This window comes from Euprymna scolopes, chromosome 26 (assembly GCF_053919585.1).
Source record: "Euprymna scolopes isolate OS-2025 chromosome 26, ASM5391958v1, whole genome shotgun sequence".
NCBI classification, from domain to species: Eukaryota; Metazoa; Mollusca; class Cephalopoda; order Sepiida; family Sepiolidae; genus Euprymna; species Euprymna scolopes.
In genome coordinates this window covers 30479465-30504697 of record NC_136507.1, presented here as the reverse complement: position 1 = coordinate 30504697, position 25233 = coordinate 30479465, and the positions used below count along the sequence as shown (strand labels likewise).

Here is a 25233-nt window from a genome sequence, read left to right as displayed (position 1 = left end):
CGATGTAACTACAGAGCATATACAAATAAATGCCAAACGTGTATATTCCAAATTTCTGTAAGTACAATGTATATGCATAATTCATGATAGCACCTGTTTCATAGCACAGAATCATTCATATAATTATGATGTCAGTTTTTTAATTCATTCCGCCCTAAACTCATCGGAAACAAAATCAGCTATAAAAGAAAATAAGGGCATATTAGCATGATTACAAAATTCGTAAATTGGTAGAGAATTGACATAATAATTATATGAATAATTCTGTGCTACAAAACAGGTGCTATCAAGAAGTGTCCATGTCCACTCTGATGAGTCGTAGACGATGAAATACGTGTCAGTTGATAATTATATTTTAAAAACAATATATATGCCGTGTGTGTGTTTATGGGAAAAATATGCTTATTCAATTATATTTCATCTTTTTGTTTATACCAATCTTTTTATTTATGAAGCTCGATGTAACTACAGAGCATATACAAATAAATGACAAAAGGTCTATATTTCAGATTTCAAGATATCATCCATCTTACCGTTTATTTCTATAATCATGTTGACATGTTCAATTCTTGACATCACCTGTTTTGTAGCGCAGAATCATTCATGTAATTATTATGTCAATTTTTGAATTTATTCCGCCCTTAACTCATTAAAAGAATAGGAACTCATCAATTTTAAAAGAAGGTAAAGGAGCCTGGGGGCCCTGTCGGTGGAATTACGGTGTTAGAATACGCCGACTGCCCCCCCCTGCAGAGGGTAAAAGTCCCTCAATGGGGGTCCTGGATATGACCTTAAACTATATCCAGTGGTGAGGCCCCAGCTTGTGGGCTTTGAGGAGTGTGGAGCCACCCTTTAATTACCATTGCTCCCAGGTCCACTCTGACCCGGAGTGGTAGTACCTGTTAGGATCCCAACTATGGGTTAAATAGAAACCGACGTGAAAACAACAAATATATTCTATTAAAAAAATTTTTCTTCAAAATCTTTGGATTCGGCATTAAATAACCCAGAAAGGGTTGATATGCCGTAAAACAAAAACAACCAACAAAGGAGCCTGGGCATGATTACCGAAAATTGGAAGAGAAGTTGCAATTCTGTTTTTTTTTTGTTTTTTTTAGTTATATTAAAATTCAAATGATGGTATGTATATATATATCTATACACACACACACACACACACACACACACACACACTAGCAGGGGGCACGCAGCAGGTTGTAAAATACACTTAAATATAAATTTTTCATGCAGATTTCATATTATTATAGTCAATTCTTTATTGATTATATCATATTATATCATATTATTACATATTACATATTATTATATTGTACCCAATCAACATAATTAGTCATGATTTCAAAAGTAAAAAAATATGACTTTGGTACCATCAGCTGAAATTATAGCGCTCTAGCCTGAGTCGTTACCATTTATTGAATAAGAAATAGCTAAAATTGAACTAACCTTAACATATACACACATATACAAACACACACACACACACACACACACACACTATTCAACCAAGGAGGCCCGGACGGTCCACAGAGTTTTATAATTATATATAATTAAGAGAAATGTGACCCATTGAAAAATTTTAGGAATCAAGAAAATGTAAGTTTGCAAAGCCAGTTTATTATGAAAAATAAAGGCAAAATCTAAAATTGGTCTCATCAACTTTCTGAGTTAAAGAAAGCAGAAGGCTTTACTTTTGGAAAAGCCCTCGTATGACAAACTGCGCTCCAGACGCCCATCCACAGCCATTGTTCATCACATTTCATGACCTGAAAGTTTCATCTTTCTCTTGCAGATATTTACGGTGGTGAGACTCTAAGAAAGCCACCCCTGTCATGGACGTGTGCCAGAAGCAAAGATACGTCATTCAATTCCTAGCAAAAGTACCTTAAGAATGGTGATGACTATGTAGAAAAATAAATTCTGGAGCACGAAAAGTTGCTTATTTTCTACAGTCATCACCATTCTCAATGCACTTTTGCTAAGAATTGAATGCCGTATCTCTGCTTCTTACACACGTCCATGACAGGGGTGGCTTTCTTAGAGTCTCACTACCGTCAGTATCTGCAACAGAAAAATGAAACTTTCAGGTTATGAATGCATAAGTTTAATCATCATAACACTGCAGTTTGCAATCCCCTCTGATCCATTCAAGCGGAATAAAAAAAATAGGAGCCATTAGTTTTGGAACATCCTCATACATGCGAGATATTTAAATAAACAGTAAATAAATCAAATTGTGAATCTATTGAGAAATTTTGTTATCCTGATGATATCATGGGAACACAGGGTGGAGCAGGTGCTAGTGTGATTGAAAGATTTAGGAGTCGATGGAGTTAAGTACATGGAACTTGTGTCATTACTAACCAGCAGAGCGTTACCGTTGTTGAATAAGAGAAAAATCTATCACGCATATGTATGCAATGTAATTATGTATGGAAGTGAAACCTGGCCAATGAGGATTGAAGATATATGCTGCATGGAGAGAAATAATATGAGAATGATATGATGGATGTGTAATGCGAGTCTTAAAAACAGGCTTCGTTCTGATGACCTGAGAACAATATTAGGCATTATAGAAAGATACGTGGAAGAGGAGTCTTTGATGGTCTGGCCACATTGAAAGAATGGGTGAGAGTTCTTGGGCTAGTAGATTTTTTTTTTTTTTTTTTATTACATTTTCACCCCAAACAAGGCACATTACCACTGTGGTGTAGGGGGCTACTATCAGGGGCAGCAACTACTGGCGCACTATGTTGGGATTTGGGCAGCAAGATGTCGGTTCATGTTACACTTGAACTTCTGCATGTCAGTACAGTTGGGGAAGCAGGGACCTGGAATGGAATTCTAGAGTCTAGCGGTTCTGGGGAAGAAACTACTGGAGTAGAAAGATCTTTTACATCTAGGGATCTCTACTGTGTGGGGGTGGGATTTAGCTGCCTGTCGGGTTTATCAAAGGTGTCTACGTTGTGGGGGCACAAGTGTCTGCAGTTCGTCAGAGCATTCACCATTAAAATACTTGTAGAACAGGCAGAGAGATGCAACGTTTCGTCGATGGGACAGAGGCTGAAGCTTAGATGCCAGTTCAGGGCCTATCAGATTGGCGACTCTCTTTTGAACCTTGTCTAGGAGCGAGAGACTAGTAGCAGATGCACCAGCCCAAATGTGACAGCAATACTTCATACATGGGCGAATGGTGGCCTTATAGAGGTACAGGATACTTTCAGGTGTCAGTAGTTTTCTAGCACGGTAGAGAGAGCCTACCTTCTTCGCAGCGGCCCTGGCAATGTTTTCAATATAATTGTTCCAACTCATGTTTCCTGTGAACGTTAGGCCAAGCAGTTTGAAAGATGTACTCTCAGACAGGAAGTCACTGGCCACTGCTATTGGTGGCAGAGAAGGTTTCATGTAGTTATTGAAGGAAACCAGTTTAGTCTTGGCAGCATTGAATGTGACCGTCCATTTTTGTCCCCATTCCACTACAGATTGGAGATCATCCTCTAGTGTTTTTGCCATTTCTTTAGTTATGTGTTCATTTGTTTTCCTGTCATGCCTGTTATAGAGTGTGGTGTCATCAGCATATATACCCATCTCAGAGGCAGTTTTGTCGGGGAGGTCATTAATAAATATTAGGAACAATAGAGGTCCAAGGATAGACCCCTGAGGCACTCCCGCATTTATATCACACTGTTTAGATGTATGACCGTCGAGGACAACCTGGATTTTTCTCTTATCTAAGAAGGATTTAATTACGTTAAGTATTCTACCAGTGATACCATATGATTTAATTTTCCTGAGGAGACCCTCATGCCATACCCTGTCAAAAGCCTTAGATATATCTAGAGCTACCGCTCTGCCCTACCCTGCTTTGTCCAGTGAATGGTATATACATTCAGAGATTACAGTGAGGATGTCTGCTGTGGAACGGGCTTGTCTAAATCCATATTGTTTGTCAGTCAGAAGTTTAGCATCTGTAAGGTGACGGACTAGAATATGGTTAATTATGGTCTCAAATATTTTGGCGAAAAGTGGGAGGAGGCTAATGGGGTGATAATTTGATGGGTCATGTAGAACAGTTGAGATAGCAGGTCCAGTTCACAGAAGAAGGGTAAGGAAAACATGGAAAAAAATGATAAAGATATATTTGAGAGAAAGAGGGATAAATAAAGACCTAGGCAGAGATAGGTTAATTTGGAAGTCAGTTTTTTAAATCCATCCAATGCATGACAGCATGTAAAACCTGGCCAATGAGGTTTGAGGACATGTGTTGCATGAAAAGAAATTATATTAGAATGATACAATGGATGTGTAATGCAAAACTTAAAAACAGGATTGGTTCTGATGACCTGAGAGTAAGATTAAATCTAGGCAGTATAGTGAGATGTGTATGCGATGGTATGGCTATGTTGAAAAAATGGGTTCTTGGGTTAGTAATAACCTAGTCAACGAGGGTTGAAGGCATGCGTTGCATGGAGAGAAATGATATGAGTATTATACAATGAATTTGTAATGCGAGTCCTTACAGATATGTGCAGAACAGAAGACCTAGTTGGTTTAGTCACATTGGAATAAAGGAACAGAGGTCTTTAATTAATTAGTAAATGTAGATCAGTTGAGGTATCAGGGTCAGTTAAAAAGAGGAGATAAATAAAAAAGCATGAGATGATTAAGAAGAATGGACTTTAGACAAAAAGAGATAAAGACCTGGCCAGAGATAGGTTGGTTTAAAAGTCATCTAACACATGCATATACAATAGACATTAAACCATGAAAATTATAGAAATTAAAAAAATAAAAATCGTAAAGTTTATTAGAGGCTCAAGGTCATGGGTCAAGGGTGCACGGAGGTCCTCATTTATTTTTGGGAAACGCCGGGTGTGCCTTAAAGGGTAAAAGATAAATTAACCGAAATTTTACTTTAATTAATGTTACTTTACTTCCACACCCAATAAAAAAAAATTGAATGTTATAGAGAAATGTGTGCAGAGCAGGTATCTTGAAGATGTTCATGGGTTAGTAGATGTAGAACAGTTGAGGTAGCAGGTTCAGTTCACAGTAAAAGGTAAGGAAAAGATGGGAGGAGGTGGAAAAATGTATCTGTGGTGTAAAAAAGAAGAATCGTTTTCATCCAGTTATTTCTACATATTTGTATGTTATCACCAATACAATGATAAATTTTGTCTGTATGTATGAAAAGATGGAAATATTTTTTTAATTTTATTTATCATTGCAGATGCATTCCAATGCTTCTGCATAAATGAGGTCATCCACATGACACAGCAATATCTTTTCTAACTGCTTTTTTTCTTTTTGCCACTTCACCACAATTTTTGTGACAAAAGAAAAAAGCAGTTAGAAAAGATATTGCTGTGTCATGTGAATGACCTCATTTATGCAGAAGCATTGGAATGCATCTGCAATGATAAATAAAATTAAAAAAATATTTCCATCTTTTCATACATACAGACAAAATTTATTCAAATCACAATTAGAATGGTTGTCATGGTATTCCAATAAATAATAAATTGCTTAAAAAATGAGTGAATAAAAAAAAACTTCCTCCTGCTAACCTGACCAATTTGTACGCTTTTTTTCGTGGGATGTTTTTGGTTTTTCCGAGTCTGATGTACGAAAATCTGGTTTGCATTTGGAAATATCACTTTCTGAAAAAAAAAAAAAGAAAAAAAAAAAAAGAAAACCAGCATTTGGTCAGAAATCATATCATCAAACTTTTTTACAAATTAAGGCACAACAAATTAAAGCACAACACATTAAGGCACGACAAATTAAGGCACAACAAATTTAAGCATGACAAATTAAGGCATGACAAATTAAAGCATGACAAATTAAGGCACGACAAATTTAGGCACAACAAATTTAGGCACAACAAATTTAAACACAACAAATTTAGGCACAACAAATTAAGGCACAACAAATTAAAGCATGGCAAATTAAAGCACGACAAATTACTTCTGCTGATTCTCTATTCAGGTAATACTTTTTTCACCCACTTTTTATCAGGAATGCAAATTCCATGAACAAAGCTTCCTTCTTCAAACTACATTCAGTGCAGTAATTACACAAGTACATGTTCATAAGACCTGTCAACCATGGCTTACCCTACTAAGTCAGAGTTCCAGATGGCACTGTCCCTAACATGGTTAGGAAGTCTTGGGGGACACTTCTGATGCTGAATAAAACCAGCCTAGCCAGTACTAGATGGGTGATCATTTAGGAATACCAGGTGCTGCATTCAAGTAAACGGGTATGAATAATACCTCAGAGAGATGAATGCCTCTCTAATCAACTTCTGGGTGGTCGAATGGTGACCACTAATAATGACCAGAATCTAAAATTTCTGGTTAAGGGCGAAAAGATTTTTTGGGAAATGAAGAGGGGGCAGGACACAAGAAGTTTTTTTTTTTTCTGAGAGCTGGTGGTCAGTTGGGTCAGTGTGGTTCTCTGGGAAGGGCCATCACTTGAGGATCTTAGCTAAAGGATTATTTTGATTAAACTTATATTCTGATTTGGTAAAGCAAAAATTTCATTTTCAGAGTCTGCAAAATTCAACCTAGGGAAACAAGTATCATGTTAATCACCTAAGATAAATAAACTTCTGTTGATTGTTTATTTAAACTGGAGTTGTGGTTTAATGTATTTATTTGCTTCCCCACGAAAGCAAATGTGACACAAGGTCATTTTTAATGTGGGGTTAAACCAGCTCCCCTAAAACAAGGGTAAAAAGGGTGAACTCTGGCAGAATCCAAAAAATAGTAATTGTCTCAGTATGAAGGGCTTCCCTTACATTGACCAACGTTTATGTCTGAAAAGAAAATTTCTTTGCTGCAGCACCGAGCGAATCGAATAAGATCTGCTTGGTGCTGCAACAAAGGAGTTCATGTTCAAAGCTGAGAGTCAACTAAAAATAAATGTTTCTAAGCTGAGAATCAAGTAAAAATGAATAAATAATTAAACATATTTATTTATTAAAATAAATTCAATACTTCGAGTTATAACAAACAAACAAAAAAAATTAATTAATTAAAAAAACCTGAATTTTCCTGAATGAAGAATTTGTTATAATTCGAAATATTGAATTTGTTTTAATAAATAAATATGTTTAATTAATTATTTATTTATTTTTAGTTGATTCTCATCTTTGAAGATGAGTTCCTTTGCTGCAGCACCGAGCGAATCATGTTTATTTAAAAAAAAAAATGTCTGCACTAGTTTTGGTCTTAAAACCGTTAAAATGTGTAATTTTGTAGGCACTTCTGCATGACAGTGACATATTAGAAACAAACAAGTTATTGGCTCCTGTTCTTCGAAAGAGAAATGACATCTCGCGATTATTATATGTCCCATATAATAGATTCCTACACTGAAGTCGCACTGTGCCTTGTTTCGGGTGAAAAAAAAAAAAAAAAAAAAAAAGCTTAATTGCCATAAGTATATTTTCATACTATTACTACTAAGCTCTGTTCATGTAATGAGCTCTGTTGAATAAAATATTTAAATATCTATACACAATACATCACTTTATAATATGTGTATTCACATGAAATAATAAAACATATGGCAAGTAAGCTACATAGAAACGTTTGGTTCATTTCTAGCAAAAATCATGATGATTTTTGCTGGGAATGAAGCATAAAGGTTTCTGTGTAGCTTGCTTGCCATTAATGTATATTTTCCTTAGCGAATCTGTCTCATCACAGATACTCGACCGAGCTTCAATCTCTGTAAAATATTCACGGCAAACAATTAACTAGTTACAACCACTATGAGTAATTTTCTTTAATCTCTATCTGTGCCAAAAATAAACAAAAATTTCATGAGCAAAGTTTCTTTCCTAGAACTGCCAACCTAAAAGAACACAATACTGCATAGCTGCTTCCCAGATGAATATAGCATGGATGTTTTCAAGTCCAATGTAAGCAAGCCATCCTGTAAAACAGATTAACTTATCCAATTTTCACTATCACTGAATGTCATGGTACCGATTAATCCTTATCCTTGAAGAACTTCTTGGCCTTGATAAGTGACACGTATATATGGTAAAAAACACTTGGGGGTTAGGGAGACTTCGATAGTATCAGAAACATGAGGTGCCTTCAATAAGTTTTGAGACATTTTTATACAGGCATTTAAAATTGTTGTAAACTCTTGAAAATTCAGTATGTTATTGCTATACATCTTATGAGATGATTGACCAATTTTTATGATTTCAAGTTCAAAAGACCAACTACAACAGGAATTGGAATACAATGTACTATATCCTGATTGTCACAGCTGGTGAATTTCAAAAATGCAATCTGGACGTGAGGCCACTTTAGAAGGAATATATGCAATAAAATTCTGTTTTAAACTTGGTAAAAATGCCACAGAAATGTATGGAATGCTTCAGATTGTTTTTAGACTATCTTGCATGAATTAAGCATCAGTTTTTGAGTGGCATAAGAGATTCAAGGAAGGAAAGGAATCTGTGAGGAATGATGAGAGGTGTAGGAGGAGTAAGGAAGTCAGAACATCAAAGTTGATTGGCCAAATAAAGAATTTCATGGATAAGGACTGTCGTGTGTCTATAGAAACAATAAGTGCACAGTTTGATGTCAGTGTGGGAACTGTACACAAAATTATTCGCAAAGAACTGAAGATACGGAAGATTTGCGTGAAGTTTGCCCCAAGGGTGCAATCCACAACTTCATCCTTGTCACAGACTATTTGACCAAGATGAGCATCATCTCAGCCTCCCTATAGTCCAGACCTTGCTTCCTGTGACTAAGCTCAAGGAAAACCTTAGAGGCTGTCGTTATGTAACAATGGTGGATATAAAAGAGGCTATGATGAGGGCCATTGACACGCTTACACAAGAGGACTTCCATGGGGCCTTCCAGAAGTTGCTTGAATGGTACAACAAGGGCATTGCAGCCAGAGAAGATTACTTCGAGGGAGACTAGGGTTTCATATGTGTATTATCAATAAAAGTGCCTATATGAAGGCACCTTGTAAAGTAAACATTTGATTTAATTCAAATAACTCACTTCCGGGCAGGACTTCGGAACTGACCAATAAATCATCAAACTGTTGCAAATATTTTTCGGTGAGTTTCGTTAACTCTAGGATGAACGACTCACTGCATTTGGTGCTGGTTTTCTGGAAAGAAAGCCAAAAAAGAAATGCAAAAAAAAAAAGAAAAACTTCAAAACAATTCAACATTTAAAAATATGTGATATACTTTGCTTGATAATTGTACAATTTTAAAGCCTGCTACTTCTAATGGTAATGGTTTTATCTAGAAAACAAAATTAATCCAGAATAATAATAACTAATCCGAGTATTATGCCTGTCGAAACTTCTTCCATTACAGGGTGGAACGATAAAATTGTCGCCTTAGAAAAGACGACATGATTCCATTTCCGTTTGATGAAAACCTGTTTTCTTTTTTTTTGTTGCAGACCATCTACTAGTCGACCAGTTGTGTGCAAATCTCAAGAGTAATAGGAGCCTTCTATCATGTCTGAAAATGGCACAATGTTCAACGAGCAAGATCGGGGATGCGCCGCTGTACAACTCCTGCTCTCTATCTAAGTTATGACAACAGGATCATTGCCAGCACCCTCAAAATGCATCGCTGGATTGACACGAATAGCAGGGACATGCTTAGGGTGATGGAAACAAAGTCTTTGGTTTGGTTTCAAGTGAGAGCCACATCATGCCACCTCACATCTTCTTTTTTTCGAAGTCGGCTTGAAAGTCAACACCAAAGTGTACCTGGATGTGCTGAAGGGTGTGGTGATGCCCTGGTGCAATTAGGTGGCCACTGGCAGACCCTGGGTGTGGCAGCAGGACTCAGCGCCAGCCCACAATCCAAAGAGACCCAGGCTTGTCTTCAGAAGGAGTGCTGCCACTTTGTATCCTTCTCTCACTAGCCCCTGTCCTCTCCTGACCTGAACACGCTGAAGTACTTTGTTTGGTCATACGTCAAAAACATCACCAACATGACCTCTCACAACACCAAAGCCAACCTGATCGTCGCCGTCTGCTGAGTATTCACTAAGCTCCCACGAATGCTGGTGGAAAAGGCATGCTTCCAATTCCAGACCCATATCAAGATGGTGATTGAGGCTGAAAGCGGCTACATTGAATAGATGTCAGCTCTACTATATAATCAAATTACCTGAATTGATTTTTTCAATAAAAGTTTGAAAATAAAGATATAGTGTTGCTTTCTTTAGGACGACAACTTTATCATTTCACCCTGTATTTTATAACAAGTATCTGTTGATATCACACTTAAAGGCGACCATGGGAAGCAGATCCATGATAATGTGTTCTACCGACGGGAAGTTCTAGGAAAGAAACTTTGTTTATGGAAATTCCGTCTGTGGAACACATTACCATGAGACTGCTTCCTCTAGTGTTCTGCATCTACTAAACCAGAAACTCATGCACTCTTTTAAAGCTTTAGGTAAATTTTTATACCTTTTATTTTTTGGTGAATTAATCCACCGGGCAAATTATTCCTTGTTATAATAGTCGTAATATATAATAATCAATAGAGGATTGATTCTATAATAATACATATGCAATCTGCCTGAATTGCTTGCTGAAGACAGACAGTGCGTTGAGGAACCGATCGGTCATAATGGCTCAAAGCACTTGGAGAAACAAGAGGTCCAACGCCTATCAAATGTAGGAATCAGTGTTGCAACTTTTCAAAAGGGAAAAAACACTCTGGACTAAAATGTTGCTGGAAATAAAATCTGAGGCTCTGTTGTTCTTGAGGAGCTTTTTTGTCTAGACAAGACACAACAAACTTCAGCTAGATAGTCATAGATGCATACAATCATACACTAGACGATAATAAATCTCATAAATGTATACACGATTATTGTAGCTCTTCTATTATAATTGTATCGCCCCCTCCCCCTACGAAAATAATAACTTTGATACATCGTCTGGGTTGATGATTTCATTATAAACATACCAATCAATTAACGCACATTTCATAATTTTTCATAATTCTGGGATATGTTACTAATTTCGACTATAATATTTCATAATTTTAACCCACATTATCGCCCAACCTTACTAAAATAATAACTTTGATATACTATCAAAATTATAATGAAATAAAGTAATGTTTAGTGCGTAAATGGTTTCAGCCAAATGACTTCATATCCCCCACCCCACTGTTATATATACTTGAAATAAAGTACTGTTTAAATCATAAACTGTTTCAGCAGCTTTTTGAAATTAATACATAAAAACATTAACACTGTTAGGGATTAGGCAACCATTACTTCAACATGAATTTCTGAGTGTAGTATCAGTCTCAGCATTCCAGTGATTTTGATAATATATATAAATGTTGAAATAAAAGAGTCAGTTGGCAAGGAAAAGCCAAGGAAAACATGGGAAAAAATAATACGGATATATTTGAGAGAAAGAGGTATGAATAAAGACCTGGGCAGAGATAGGTTAGTTTTGAAACCAATTTTCAACACCTGGACGCCTGTAAAACAGCCGTCCAAGCAAATATGATGACGAGGTACTTATGTATCTTTGGTACCATGTTGAAATAATAATGTTATTATTTCGAAAGCTATTCTTAACATGGGGAATGGAGGGTGTGTTGTAACTATTCTATGCCTCCACCTAACAATTTAATAATAATAAAAGAAAGATTATGAAACTTGAATTTAACCTGAAAAAACTATTTAAAAAATAGCACGGTACCAAAAATACATAAGCGCCGATGACAATTTAGAGGCAAAAATGAGAAAATTGTAACAAGGAATTTCGAAGACTAAGAGAAGAATCTATCAGGCGTGTATGTGTGATTATGTATGGAAGTGAAACCTGCACAGTGAGGGTTGGTGACATGCGTTGCATGGAAAGAGATAATATGAGAACAATATGAAACATTGGATGTGTAATGTGAGTTAAGACAGGCTTGGTTCTAATGAAGAAGGCTAAACCTGGGCAGAACAGGGAGATGTGTGCAGAACAGGAGACTTCTATGGTATGGTCACGTTGAGAGAATGGAAGAGAATTCCTGGGTTAGTAGATGTAGAAGGGTCAGTTCACAGGAGAAGGACTAGAAAAGAGTCTATCAGGCATGTGTACACAGTGTGATGATGTATGGACAGAGAGGGTTGAGGACATGTGTTTCATGTAGAGAAATAATATGAGAATGATATGATGGATGTGTAATATGAGACTTGAAGCCAGGTTTGTTGGTTTGGTTAAATTTAAAGAATAGATGAGAGTGCTTGGTTTAATATATGTAGAACAGTTGAGGTAGCAGGATCAGTTGACAGATGAAAGCCTAGCAAAACACAAGAGGAAGTAACAAGGATGGATTTGAGAAAAAGAGGGATAAATAAAGACCTTTCCAGAGATAGGTTAGTTTTGGAGTTAATTTCTTAATGCCATCCAACATATGCTAGGAAGAAAAGAAAAAAAAAGAAAGGAAAAGAAGGGAAAGAAAAATAAAAAAGGAAGGCAGAAAGAAAAAAGAAACAGAAAGGGAGGAAAGGAAAACGAAAGAAAAGAAAGAAAAAACAAAGGAAAGAAAAAGTAACGGAAAATAGATAGAAGGAAAAATGAAAAATGACCCCCCCCCAAAAAAACGGGCCCCGTGTACACTTTATGTGATATCTCCATTATTTATTCACCGATTGCCCTTATTTTATAGGACATGGCAGAATCAACGACCGTGAGTACACCAAGACCCCAGTGGGAGCTGGGACAAAGAATACACTGTGTTAAATTTTACTACAAGACAGGCTCGTTTAAGAAAACCCAGGACAGTTTCATGCGCCAGTTCAAATGTGAAAAGGCTCCATCCAAAAGCAGAATTCAGAACTGGGTGGACCACTTCGAGAAGTATGGAACCATAGAGAACCTCAACGTTGCTAGAGAGAACCGTCCAAGACACTCGGGATGTCCCAAGAAGCGAACAGCCGAGCTGGTCGAAAGAGTGAGAGAGTCTCTCCAGCAGAGTCCAAAACGCTCTGTGCGTAAGCGAAGTCAGTCCCTCGGTATGCCCCGTGAGACCTGCAGGAGAGTGCTGGTGAACGATATCAGGGTTTACCCATACAGAATACAGATGCTGCAGACCCTTACAGCCTCAGACAAGAAGCAGAGGAAGGCTATGGCAGTCATGATGCTCGAGAAGATTGAGGAGACACCAAGTTTCCTTAACCTCCTTTGGACCTCAGATGAAGCCCACTTCCATCTTGATGGAAAGGCAAACTCCAAGACAAATGAAGTAGCCACCAAGCCCCTGCACTCTCCTAAGTGCATGGTGTGGGCTGCAATCTCGGCCAGAGGCATCATCGGACCAATCTTCATCGAAGTCTCTGGTGCAGCAGTGACAGTCACCAAGGAGCGGTATGTAGAGGTCCTCAAAACCTTCAAGAGTGAGCTCCAGACCATCTACCCATCGCTCATGAGCAAGTTCTGGTTCCAGCAGGACAAAGCAAGTTCTCACAACTCAAACCTGTCCCGAGATTGGCTGAAAGGGAACTTCGGAGGCCGAGTGATCAATCTTAAGACTGATTTTGTGTGGGCACCCCATAGCCCGGACCTAAACCCCTCCAGATTTTTTTCTTTGGGGCTATCTTAAGGACAGAGTTTACGCAGGGAAACCCAGAACCATCACGGAACTCCAAGAAGGCATCAGGGAGGAGATGAGAGCTATTACCAATTCGGTCTGTAAGAACGTCATGGACAACTTCGTGCTGCGCCTCAAGAAATGCATGGAGCTAAATTGAGGCCATCTAGAACATATGCTGTAGAACGGAGAAAAAAAGGCCAAAGACCCTAGTGTTTTGATGTGATGTTTTGAATATAATAAACTAGTTATGACCAAAGTTTCATTTCATTCGGACAAAACACTAAAAAACGGGGCCTAATTAGAGTTGGGGCGTTTTTTTTGGGGGGGGGGAGTCACCCTGTAAATAAAGAAAAAGTAGAAAAAAGGAAAAAAGAAAGAAAGGAAATAAAAAGTAAAGGAAAATAGAAAGAAGGGAAAAACCAAAGAAGAAAAAGGAAAGGAAAAAATAAAGAAAAATAGAAAGAAGGGAGCAAGAAAGAAAGGAAAGAAAAAGTAAAGAAACAATAGAAAGAAGGAGAAAAAAGGAAAGAAAAAGAAAGAAATGAAAGAAGAAAGAAAGAAAGGAAAGAAAAAAGAAAGGAAAGAAAAAAAAGGAAAAAGGATATGAAGGAAAAAGGCACCATTGATAAAAGAAAAATAAAGAAAAAAAACAGGAAATAAAAAAAATGAACAAAAACTAACTTGAATTTCTGTAAAATATTTTTCAATTTCTCTGTTGAATTTTTTGTGTCTTTTTATTTCGTCTTCGTTCAGTTTTTCAAGTTGAGGTAATTTTTGTGGATGACCAAGGTTCGGCTGCAGCAGTTGTATATGACATTTCTGACAAAAAAAAAACAAAAACAAGAAAACATGGATAATTAAAAACATCTTGCACTTATTAATGGCCAACGTTGCCCAGTCGTAAAATACACATAAAATATATATTATAAATTCATGCAGATTTCTTTTTATTATTATAGAACAAACTCTCTGATTGTCTGTATTTTTGAGATGAGTTGTTTTCATTGATTGAGATTGTCGGACTGACTTCCTCATCTTGGTTGTTATTGTCACAACGTTTCGGCTGTTTTGCCCTCCGGCCTTCGTCAGGTGAACGGTTTGTTAGGAGTCTCGAACCCAACCCTTTATTATTATTACGGGGGTACCGTGTTCGGACTCCAGCTAGGCTTTGGGACATAGTTGCTGATTCTCTGTTTTTCAATGTTACTTTTTCACTGCCTTCGTTCAGGTGCTGAGTTCAATCCTGAACGAAGGCGGTGAAAAAGTAACATTGAAAAACAGAGAATCAGCAACTATGTCCCAAAGCCTAGCTGGAGTCCGAACACGGTACCCCCGTAATAATAATAAAGGGTTGGGTTCGAGACTCCTAACAAACCGTTCACCTGACGAAAGCCGAAGGGCAAAACGGCCGAAACGTTGTGACAATAACAACCAAGATGAGGAAGTCAGTCCGACAATCTCAATCAGCAAACTCTCTATTGATTATCTTCTTATTCTTATTCTTTTTCTATTAATAAATCACAAACGTCTGTTTGTGTGTATGTTTGTATATCTCGCTAAAACTTTCGACACTCACAACTAACACTGACAAAATTGGTATCGTTCGAAAGCTCAGTCTCTCGGCCGACAAACATACAAAAATTAGGCAAAAACATTAATTCTTTCACCGTCAACTGGACCGTTTTTCACAAGGAAGGGTCGCTTTTTTTCGTCAACATTTTTGCAAAGTCATCATATGCCTTGTAATGACTAAGCTTAATTTGAACGGCGGCGACTAAACCGTTTGCTTTTTTCTTCCCATTTCCTTTTCCTCTTAGCATCACAGGTTCGAGCCTGCCTGTTTAATACTTTTTTTTTTTTTGGCGCTCGCACAGGTACTCGTTGCTATTTACATTTTTTAGGGGGATTGGTTAATTTTTTTTTGTTTGAAACATTTTTTTAAGGCTCCGTTGATGAATGCCCTTACCATAAAACCTCTCCACAACCGGGCAACGCCGGGTACCCCCGCTAGTCTAATATATAGTAATGATTTTAAAAGTTATAAAAACAAATATGGTATTATCCGCTAGAATCAAAATCAGAACGTTTAGCACTCTAGCCTTAGTCATTATTCCTCTCTCCAGCGTCGTTACAGTCTGAGCTACTGACAGATGGATGCTAAAGGTTTTTTTTGTTGTTGTTGTTGTTTTTTTTTTTTTTTTTTTTTTTTTTAAATTACATTTTTCACCCCAAACAAGGAACATTGCCACTGTGGTGTAGGGAGCTACTATCAGGGGCAGCAACTACTGGGGCACTATGTTGGGATTTGGGCAGCAAGATGTCAGTTCACGTTACACTTAAACTTCTGCATGTCAGTACAGTTGGGGAAGCAGGGACCTGGAATGGAATTCCAGAGTCTAGCGGTTCTGGGGAAGAAACTACTGGTGTAGAAAGATCTTTTACATCTAGGGATCTCTACTGTGTGGGGGTGGGATTTAGCTGCCTGTCGGGTTTGTCGCGGGTGTCTACGTCATTAGGGCACAAGTGTCTGCAGTTCGTCAGAGCATTCACCATTAAAATACTTGTAGAACAGGCAGAGAGATGCAACGTTTCGATGGGTTACAAATTAAACAACCTTGAGCAATGCACGTTTAATAAATGTTTATGCAATAAACTAGCTGAAATACTTGTCGACGTTGCTCAAGATTTAATGTTCTTTTCCACTATTTTATAGCATCCCTTTTTTTTATCCCCTTCTCGTTTCAATTTGCTTCGTTGATGGCGAAAGAGAAAAAGAAAATTTGCTAAAATAAATCCATATATCCAAAAGTATAAATAAACACGTAAAATGGTTACCTGTTCTTCTTCCAAATGTTGTAACTCTTGTTGGAAACTTTTTTCCCACTGTGAGAATTCTTCATCAAAACAATTCACGTGTTGTTCAAGAAAATCGCGGAAAAGCAAAGGAGGAATTCGCTTAGCAAGGCATTCCAGTTCTTCCAATTGACTATGGAATTCTACAAAAAAAAAAAAAAAAAAAAATCCGGATTATTGGAATTTTTTAAAATGAAAACCGCTCCAGACAAGGCATGAAGCTACTTGATGTAAAAAAAACTAACAAGAAAAAAAGACGATTATTACAAAGACAGGACATGTCTATTGACCTTAGTCTAAAAAAGGTCAAGGCTATAGATATTATGAAGCTAATTGATGTAAAAAAAACCTGTTGGGGTCTTGAATAAATGCCCTGAAAAAAAAGAAATACACTACCAAATAATGTAAAATAAACTTTTGTTTATTTTCGTTAAAAGAAAATAAATTACTTTTTAGTGTGCGATAAGGTGGCAGTCAGTATGAAAGAAGAAAGGGAGGGAGAAAGTGAAGACTTGAGAGCGTGAGAGAAAATGTCCAACTATGTGTTGTGGCAAAGTGAGAGAAAGAGAGAGAGTCAAGCAATGTTTTTTGGCTTGCGAGAAAAGCTGTCATTTCAGCTACTGAATTTCACTCGGCGAGCGCTGCTGTTAATGTCGGTTATCCTTTTCTCTGACAAGAGAAGTTCTCCATGCCTTTTATATTTCTTTAGTGGCTTCCAGAGGCTTGCAAAAATAAGTTTTTTAAATCGAGCCCTAATTGGTCAAAACTTCATATTTTTGACAAAAAAAAAAAAAAAAAAAAAAAAAAAACCTCTGCTATTTCTCAAGCATCCTGTTTTTTTGACCCAAGAGGTTTGGTGTGGGTGAATGCTGTAATTCCCATGCAAATGAATTTATAAATTTTAATGTGTGTGTGTGTGTGTGTGTGTGTGTGTGTGTGTGTGTGTGTGTGTGTGTCTTAGAAAAATAAAATTAGAAACAGCACAAAACTAACAAGGACAAAAGATTATTACAAAGAAAGGAGATGCTTATTCACCTTAGTCCTAAAAAAGGTCAAGGCTATAGATATTACTAGCCTGGGTGCCCGGTGTTGCCTGGGTGTTTGGGGGTGCGTGTTGAGAAAAAAAAAAGGAAGTGGTAGTAGGCAGGCAGGCTCAGACCCGTAACACAAAGAAGGAAAAGAACGTGAAAAAAAATGTGACGTCTTTGCTGTTGCGTGCATGGCCAAAACGAAAGTGATAAATGTTTAAATTAAGGCTAGTCAATTGAAAAGAGGGGATGACTTTCGAAAATATCGGCAAAAAAAGCGACCTCTCCCTGAAGAAAATTGCCCAGTCGAGGGTGAAGGAATTAATGTTTTTAGCCAATTTTTTTATATTTATCGTCCGAAGGGTCGAGCTTCAAAACGATACTGATCTCATGAAAATCCATTGCCCTTGTCGAAAGTTTTAGGCAGACATACATACATACATACATACATTTAAACAGACAAGTGAGATTTATATTATAGATAAAAATCCGATCAACATTATTTAGACCAGCATGCCCATGTGGCATTTCCTGAGAATTAAATGAAGACATGTGTGCCCTTCTGATTTCAGTCGAAGACAGCATATTGCCATTGAGACCAGAGTTGCCTCCCATGGAGAGATATTAACACATGTCAAATTTCGATGTGAATGTGAGACTTTTGATCGAGAATAAAAATTAGATGTTGCATTCTGTTAAGTGTTGAGACATTATGTTGAACAAAGATGGCGGCAACAAATCAAATCAGCAAAGAATCAATGCAGTCCTGATCTTGAGTGTTAAGTAATTCCTAGTAACAAAAATGGTGGCAAAGAATCACTGCAGTAACAATTCAGTCGTTTAGAGACAGAGGCCGACGGCGAACTAATTGAATCCAAAATTCGACATTTTTTATAATCACTTTTGAAGCTTCTGATTGGTTGACTGTGGTTATAAAAACGATCATGGAAATTATTGGGGTCATACCTTCATTATAAGTGGGGATGGTCTCCTTGCTGCTTTGGCGGCTTGGAGACTGGGTAGAAAGTACTCATCAAGGATCCGTACTTAACATTCAGCCCAACAGGTGCAGGCTGGGAACCGGCCCTGTACCTGTCGGACTGAGGTACGCTGCTTGAGTATCACCCCGGAGGTCCACCCTTGCAGGCCTTGCCACCCGGCTTTCGGGTGGGGCCAGTTTATTGCTTGTCATCGTAGGCACCTCGACCGGAGAATGCTGACGGAGATGCTCAGGCAATTTTTGTTGAAGCAAGAGTGCCCCTCCTTTAGGGGAGCTTGCCTATTCTCCACTTTCCGACCTTGTGTCACACTTTGCTGCGGTGGACAGCAGACAAATATCTACCCTTATTATAAGTCAAAAACATTTTAACACATTCTTTTATATCTCTACGAAAATATACCCTCAGCAGGCGAATATATGAAATTCATATGCGTCTTTTTACTCTTTACAAATACAAATTGCCTTCAATCATTTTCTGGACGTTTTTCGCATACAGTACGCACATGAAACTCTATTCCCCTTCAAAATAATCTCCTCTGTAATGCGAACCATTCACACGTGCATATTCGTGAAACAGATAGATGAAAATTCGATCACTCTCACGTACCAATGTTTTCAATTTTGATCCCTTAACAGCTTTTTTTTTCCAGATGAAAACCGATTAAAAAGTTTTCCACATGTCTGAATAACCTAAATACCAAATTTAAATCTGTAGATAAAAAATTCGTTGAGTACATAGTTTGAGAAGTGTCCTCTCTCTCTCTCTCTCTCTCTCTCTCTCTCTCTCTCTCTCTCTCTCACACACACACACACACAGATATAGATATATAGATAGACTAGCAGGGAAACCCGACGTTGCCCGGGATTGAATGATGATCAACAAATATTTCACACTCCTATATTTTTATTGTCATCGAAATCTGTGAAATCGCCTGAGAGGAATCTTCAAATGCCTCCATGCAGTGACTTAGTCCAAAATATATGTTATTCTACATTGCACTCTAGGGAACCTACTGTTTTTTTTATAAAATTATTTTATATAAACTTCTTTCCAGTTAATGAAAAAAAAAAAACATTAAGAACTTTACGTGCGGGATTTGAACCTACAGACCACGTCAGGCAAAAAAAAAAAAAAACCCCAAAAAAACACGTAAATTTTCAAGTTTTATAAAATTCCTTGCAATTAATGAAAGAGAATTAAGAAATTTACGTGCAAAGTTTGAACCTACAAACCATGTCATGCAAAAAAAGAAGAAAAAAAACACGCTCTCAACTTACCCACAGTAGAATTTTCACGGTTTGTTTTTCTATCATTGTTGCTAAGCGACGACATGAAAAAAATGGCTGTACCGATGTTAGATAAATTAAAATAACGGTTTCGATTATCGATTATCGGTAATTATTGAGGGGTATTCTGAGACAAAGCTGAACTAAGATCACTCCCAGACTAATGCAGTAAAGTTCTGTAAATTTAAAAAAAAGCCTGTTCAGTCGTTTCGGAGTCTATAAGGAACGAACTGACACGCACACAGACAAAGTTGCTTTTATTTAATTGTACCTATTTACTATGCCTCCCCACGGGACAGAGTTAGACACCAGGATCGTTTTTTAACGTGGAGAAAAGGTACAAAAATAAAAATTGTCTCAGTCGTGAAGGATTTCTCCTCCACCGAAAGAGAACAAAAAATAGAAGTGCAGCATCTGAAGAACAGATGGTATTTATTTGCTCCCCCACTGAGCAAATTAGGCACAAGGCCGTTTTTAATGTGAGGTTAAAACCAGCTCCCCTAAAAGTAGGCAAAAAGGGGGCACTCTGGTTACCAAAAATAATAATTGTCCCAGTATAGAGGGTTTCCCCTCCATTGACTGGTACAAATTATCTTAAGTGCAGTATCTGCCGGAACAGATACTACACTTTGATCTTGGACAAAAGGCCAAGAGAAGTGGATTTGTTTATCATGTGACTTTTTTATTGTCTTTTAATGTTTGTCCCCGACAAACTGTTAATAAACTAAATAATATTTGTTTTCACGGTTTCCCAGTCGTCTTAAAAAAAGACGCGCGTTTTGTATTGAAAATAGTAATGTGAAACAAATAACGACGACCCACGTACACAGAGAATCAATCAAGATATAACGATGCTAAACCTCATATTTAGAATACTTATTCCAACTTTAATCAAAATTCACTACATGATTTTGATTTTAGAAAATGTCTAAAATTTAAGGATTACGCTTAAGGAGTCTTAAGAATAAACTGAAATTCAAAGAATCTTGCCTAATTGGTGTCTAATGACTATGCATCTAATTTAATGCAAATCTGAAATATTTGAATATTTTTTTATTCTTTTTTTATTTTTTACTGTTATTTCATCACAAAAAAGGCATATTGCCACTTGAACGTAAAGGCTTACTATTAAGGACCAAGTCCACAGGAATACTATGCAGAGAGTTGAACAGCGAGATGTTTGTTTACATTAAACTTGAACTTCTGCATGTCAGTACAGTCGGAGAAACAGGGATCCGGGAGGGAATTCCAAAGTTTAGCAGTTTGGTGGAAGAAATTATTATTCTAGCATCTAGGGATTTTTTACATTGAAGGGGTGGGATTTTGCCGCTTGGAGTTTGGTTGATAATGCGAGACCTATTAGATTGGAGACTCTTTTTGAGGGGGAGACCTGTCTAAGAGTGAGAGACCAGTGGTAGATGCACCAACCCAGATAGGGTAGCAAATAATCCATGCATGGGTGAATGGTGGCTTTTTAGAGATACAGGAAACTCTCAGATGTGATTTTGGCCAATTAACCTCTGGCACGGTTTGAGTGGGATTGAAACCGCTATCTTATGACAATGTTCATCTGGAATTGTAGAGATTCAACGCCTCTATCAACTGCGCCACGGGCCCCGAATTTTGGCCAAAATGTGGTGAGACGACAACAACTACGGATGGCAGTGATGGCTGAGAATGCAGTTAGGAGATTCAAAGTTCCTATCCGTCGCGGTTACCGCCTGACGAAGGCCAGAGGAATAGTTGGCCGAATCGTTGTGAATAAACAAAACCAATAAAAGATCAAAAACAACAACTAATAAAGATGAGAATAATAGTCCGAAATAAAAATAAATTAATATATAATGCTCATCTCAAAAATGAATTCCAATTAAGGAATAATATATATATATAGTTCATAAAGAGTTTATAAAAAATTGCGAGCTCTCTAAAAAAGAGGATAAAAAAACGGGATAAAAAAGGGGGGGGAAAGATCGCATTAGGACCTATTGGAGATTATTCAAAACTTTTCACAACAGAATGTAAATTTGAAATAAAAATGGGTCATAATTTTACTGGAGCTGTGAGTTGTATAGGAGGGTGATGTGGAGGGGGTTCTACTTATATTGAACGTGTCAAGGTAAGAAAAGGGCTATGCACGTGTGTGATTTTACTACGAAAGTTACGTGTCGTTATGCGTTAAGTTAGGGGTGGGGGATTGATTTATGCAGACATATTCATGCTGAGGCACATATCCGTATGCATACATACGTACCAAATATACAAATACATACATACATATGCGAAAGCGACACAGACATACACACGTAAATATATACATAAAAGAACATACGCACACGCAAGAATAAAGAATACAGCTATATGTATAGATACACAGATAATCACAGGTATACCAATATACAAATACGTACAAATATACAGATATACACACACATATACAAATATACACACATATACATTCATATACTTATATATACATATACACACACATACACATATATATATAGACATACCCAAATACAGATATAGATACACAAACACACGCACACACACAGGCACATATATATATATATATATATATATATATATATATATATATATATATATATATATATATATATAACTACTTCATTTACTCTTTATGAACTTTTTATACTTTTTTGAAGAGCTCCATTTTTCTTTTTTAATTTCTCTCTTATATATAAACTAACAAAAAAATGTCTGCCTTAATCAACTAACCTAGTTTTAAAACAGATCCTTTGTTCGATAAAATGCATGCCCATTGGCTGATAGGAAGGGGCGCGGTGGATACTAGAAAGCTAATTGGCTAACTAAATCCTCAATAGAAGAGGACCATATAAAAACGATAAACAACCACAGAATTCGCGCATAAGCCTGGGGAATCCTAGAGTGGATGAAACGCCGAATATTCAGTGTAGCTTAATCGCCATATATATTTTATAAATTACTATATATATATATATATATATATATATATATATATATATATATATATATATATATATATATATATATATATATATATATATATATATATGTGTGTGTGTGTGTGTGTATTTAATATTTTTATTGTTATTTTTTATATTTCAAGCGGACCTCCGCTCTTGGTCACAAAAAAGTATCGAAATGAAAAAGAAAACCGTTGAAAGAACTGGGGATTTGTAACGTGGACAGCGTTCGTTCCTAGCAATCATGTTCGAAAAAGTTCACGTGAATTATTTTAGCCGTTTGTGGAAGAAGATCGTGCTTTTTAATGTTTTTTTTAATGTTGCAACGTAAAAGCGTTTAATTGAAACGGCAAAAATGAGACGCAATTGATTTCAATGGAAGAATAGAAATGAAATTGTTAAACGGTAAAAATAATGTAATTATTAGTTATGAATAATAATAATAATAATAAAACTACTGAAGAGGGCAGAGTTAGAGACAATGTCGGCTTTTTAATGGTGAGTAAATTCCGTCTCTCCTTCAATAAAGATGGGACGAACATAGATAAAAATAAATAAATAAGTGAATAATAATAATAATAATAATAATAATAATAATAATAATAATAATAATAATAATAAAATCAATAAAATTAATATTAGTTAATAATTAAATGAGAATACAAATAATCTCGGTCCTGAAGGAAAACTGTCTCAGTCCCGAAGGAATTCTCATACACAGACCGAGGATAATATCAGAGCAAGTACTTAAATGTATGTGCTTTTGGCTCGAAAGTCACTCTGTGTATATTGATAATAAAGACAATATTTATAAAATAATAATAATAATAATGATGATAATAATAATAATGATGATGATAATAATAATAATAATAATATTAAAACTATAGACCAATAGTAGCCATTACATAAAAAAAAAACTGTGCATAAGGGTACAGATATATATAAAACAATAAATTTTAAGGGATCATAATAAGGGTCAAAGTTTTTTAAAAAATGACCTCTGCGGTCTCTTCCAAATTGCTCAGACAATTTCTGGTCTAAATATTTGCAATTTTACATAAAGGGTATTCAAAAATAGGGCAAGCTTTTTCATTAGTCGAAAAATTTTTCATTAGTCGAAAATTTTTAGTTACCAATATATAAATGTATGTATGTATGTCTGTTTGCATGTCTGCCTTAAACTTTCAATAGAGGCGACGGATTTTACCAAGATCAGTATCGTTTTAAAGTTCGACCTTTCATACGATATATATCGAAAAATTGGCTAAAAACATTAACTCCTTTAGATTGTCTAGCCTTAATTTTAAAAAATGTTGCTTCCGGTTTGGCGGTGGTCGTAACAGCATAAACGTTAGGTTTTACCCCGTTCTTTTCCTCCTTTGTGGTACGGGTTCGAGCCTGCCTTCCTACAACCACTTTTTTTTTTTTTTTTGCACAACATACACATCCAAACACCCGGGCAACGGCAAAATTTAAAATTAAGGCAGATATATATATGCATGCACAATTAACACCCATATATACGCATACATACCAATACACAGTCATATTCAACGACCATATGTATATAATATATGCACCCCCCCCATACATATAATGCATATATAAATAATAATACGCATAAACAGATATGCACGCATGCACACACATACACGCATATATATCCATACACGTGTATATGCATATAATGACATGTACAGGTCCAGGCATGCATACGTGCACCCATATGCATACATACATGCATGCACACATACCCATATGCGCACATGTACACACATACCATATATTCACATAAGCACATACACATAAATATATATATATATATATACATACATATATAAATATATAAGCATAAAACAAAATACAAGAGCATGTAAGGCAGCACAAAGATGTGTACATCAACGTAATTATGCATTACATGGACAGGAATGTACATACACATATACACACACACACACACACACACACACACACACACACACACACACACACACGAAGAATCCCGAAAGGATGAAACACTAGTGTCTGTAGGTATTTAATTATTATAGTAAAAAAATAATTATGACAGCCCCTTTAAGAAATTCGTTTCTTATGGTTGAGCACTTTCCGTTGAATTAAAAGTCGGTCAATTTAGCTCTTATGCATAGATCATCGTATAACGATTTGATCACTGTCTGTCTGACGTAATGAACATTTAAATTAAAATGTTTAAAATTCAACGCTATTTCACACGGTTAATGGTAGCCGAATGGATACAGCCTCCGCTAATCGAGCCAGAGATGTCTCGTGTCGCGGAGTTCGAATCGTTCGACTGGTAGTAATCGTGACACCCTGCACTGAAGAATCCCGAAAGGATGAAACACTAGTGTCTGTAGGTATTTAATTATTATAGTAAAAAAATAACTATATATATATATATATAAACAATATATATACAGATATATGTATACA

General features: G+C 36.5%; 1 protein-coding gene across 2 annotated transcripts in view; it reads right to left on the bottom strand.

Moving 5' to 3' along the window:
- LOC145247958 (coiled-coil domain-containing protein 180-like) overlaps window positions 1–25233 on the bottom strand; it is a 314311-nt gene that overhangs the window by 7584 nt on the left and 281494 nt on the right. For both annotated transcript variants that reach the window (XM_080109604.1, XM_080109605.1), the window contains 4 exons: window positions 16478–16638; window positions 14324–14461; window positions 9060–9171; window positions 5586–5678 (listed from right to left, as the gene is read on the bottom strand). In XM_080109604.1, coding sequence (XP_079965730.1) covers window positions 5586–5678; window positions 9060–9171; window positions 14324–14461; window positions 16478–16638 — 504 coding nt within the window. The remainder of the gene's footprint in view (window positions 1–5585; window positions 5679–9059; window positions 9172–14323; window positions 14462–16477; window positions 16639–25233) is intronic.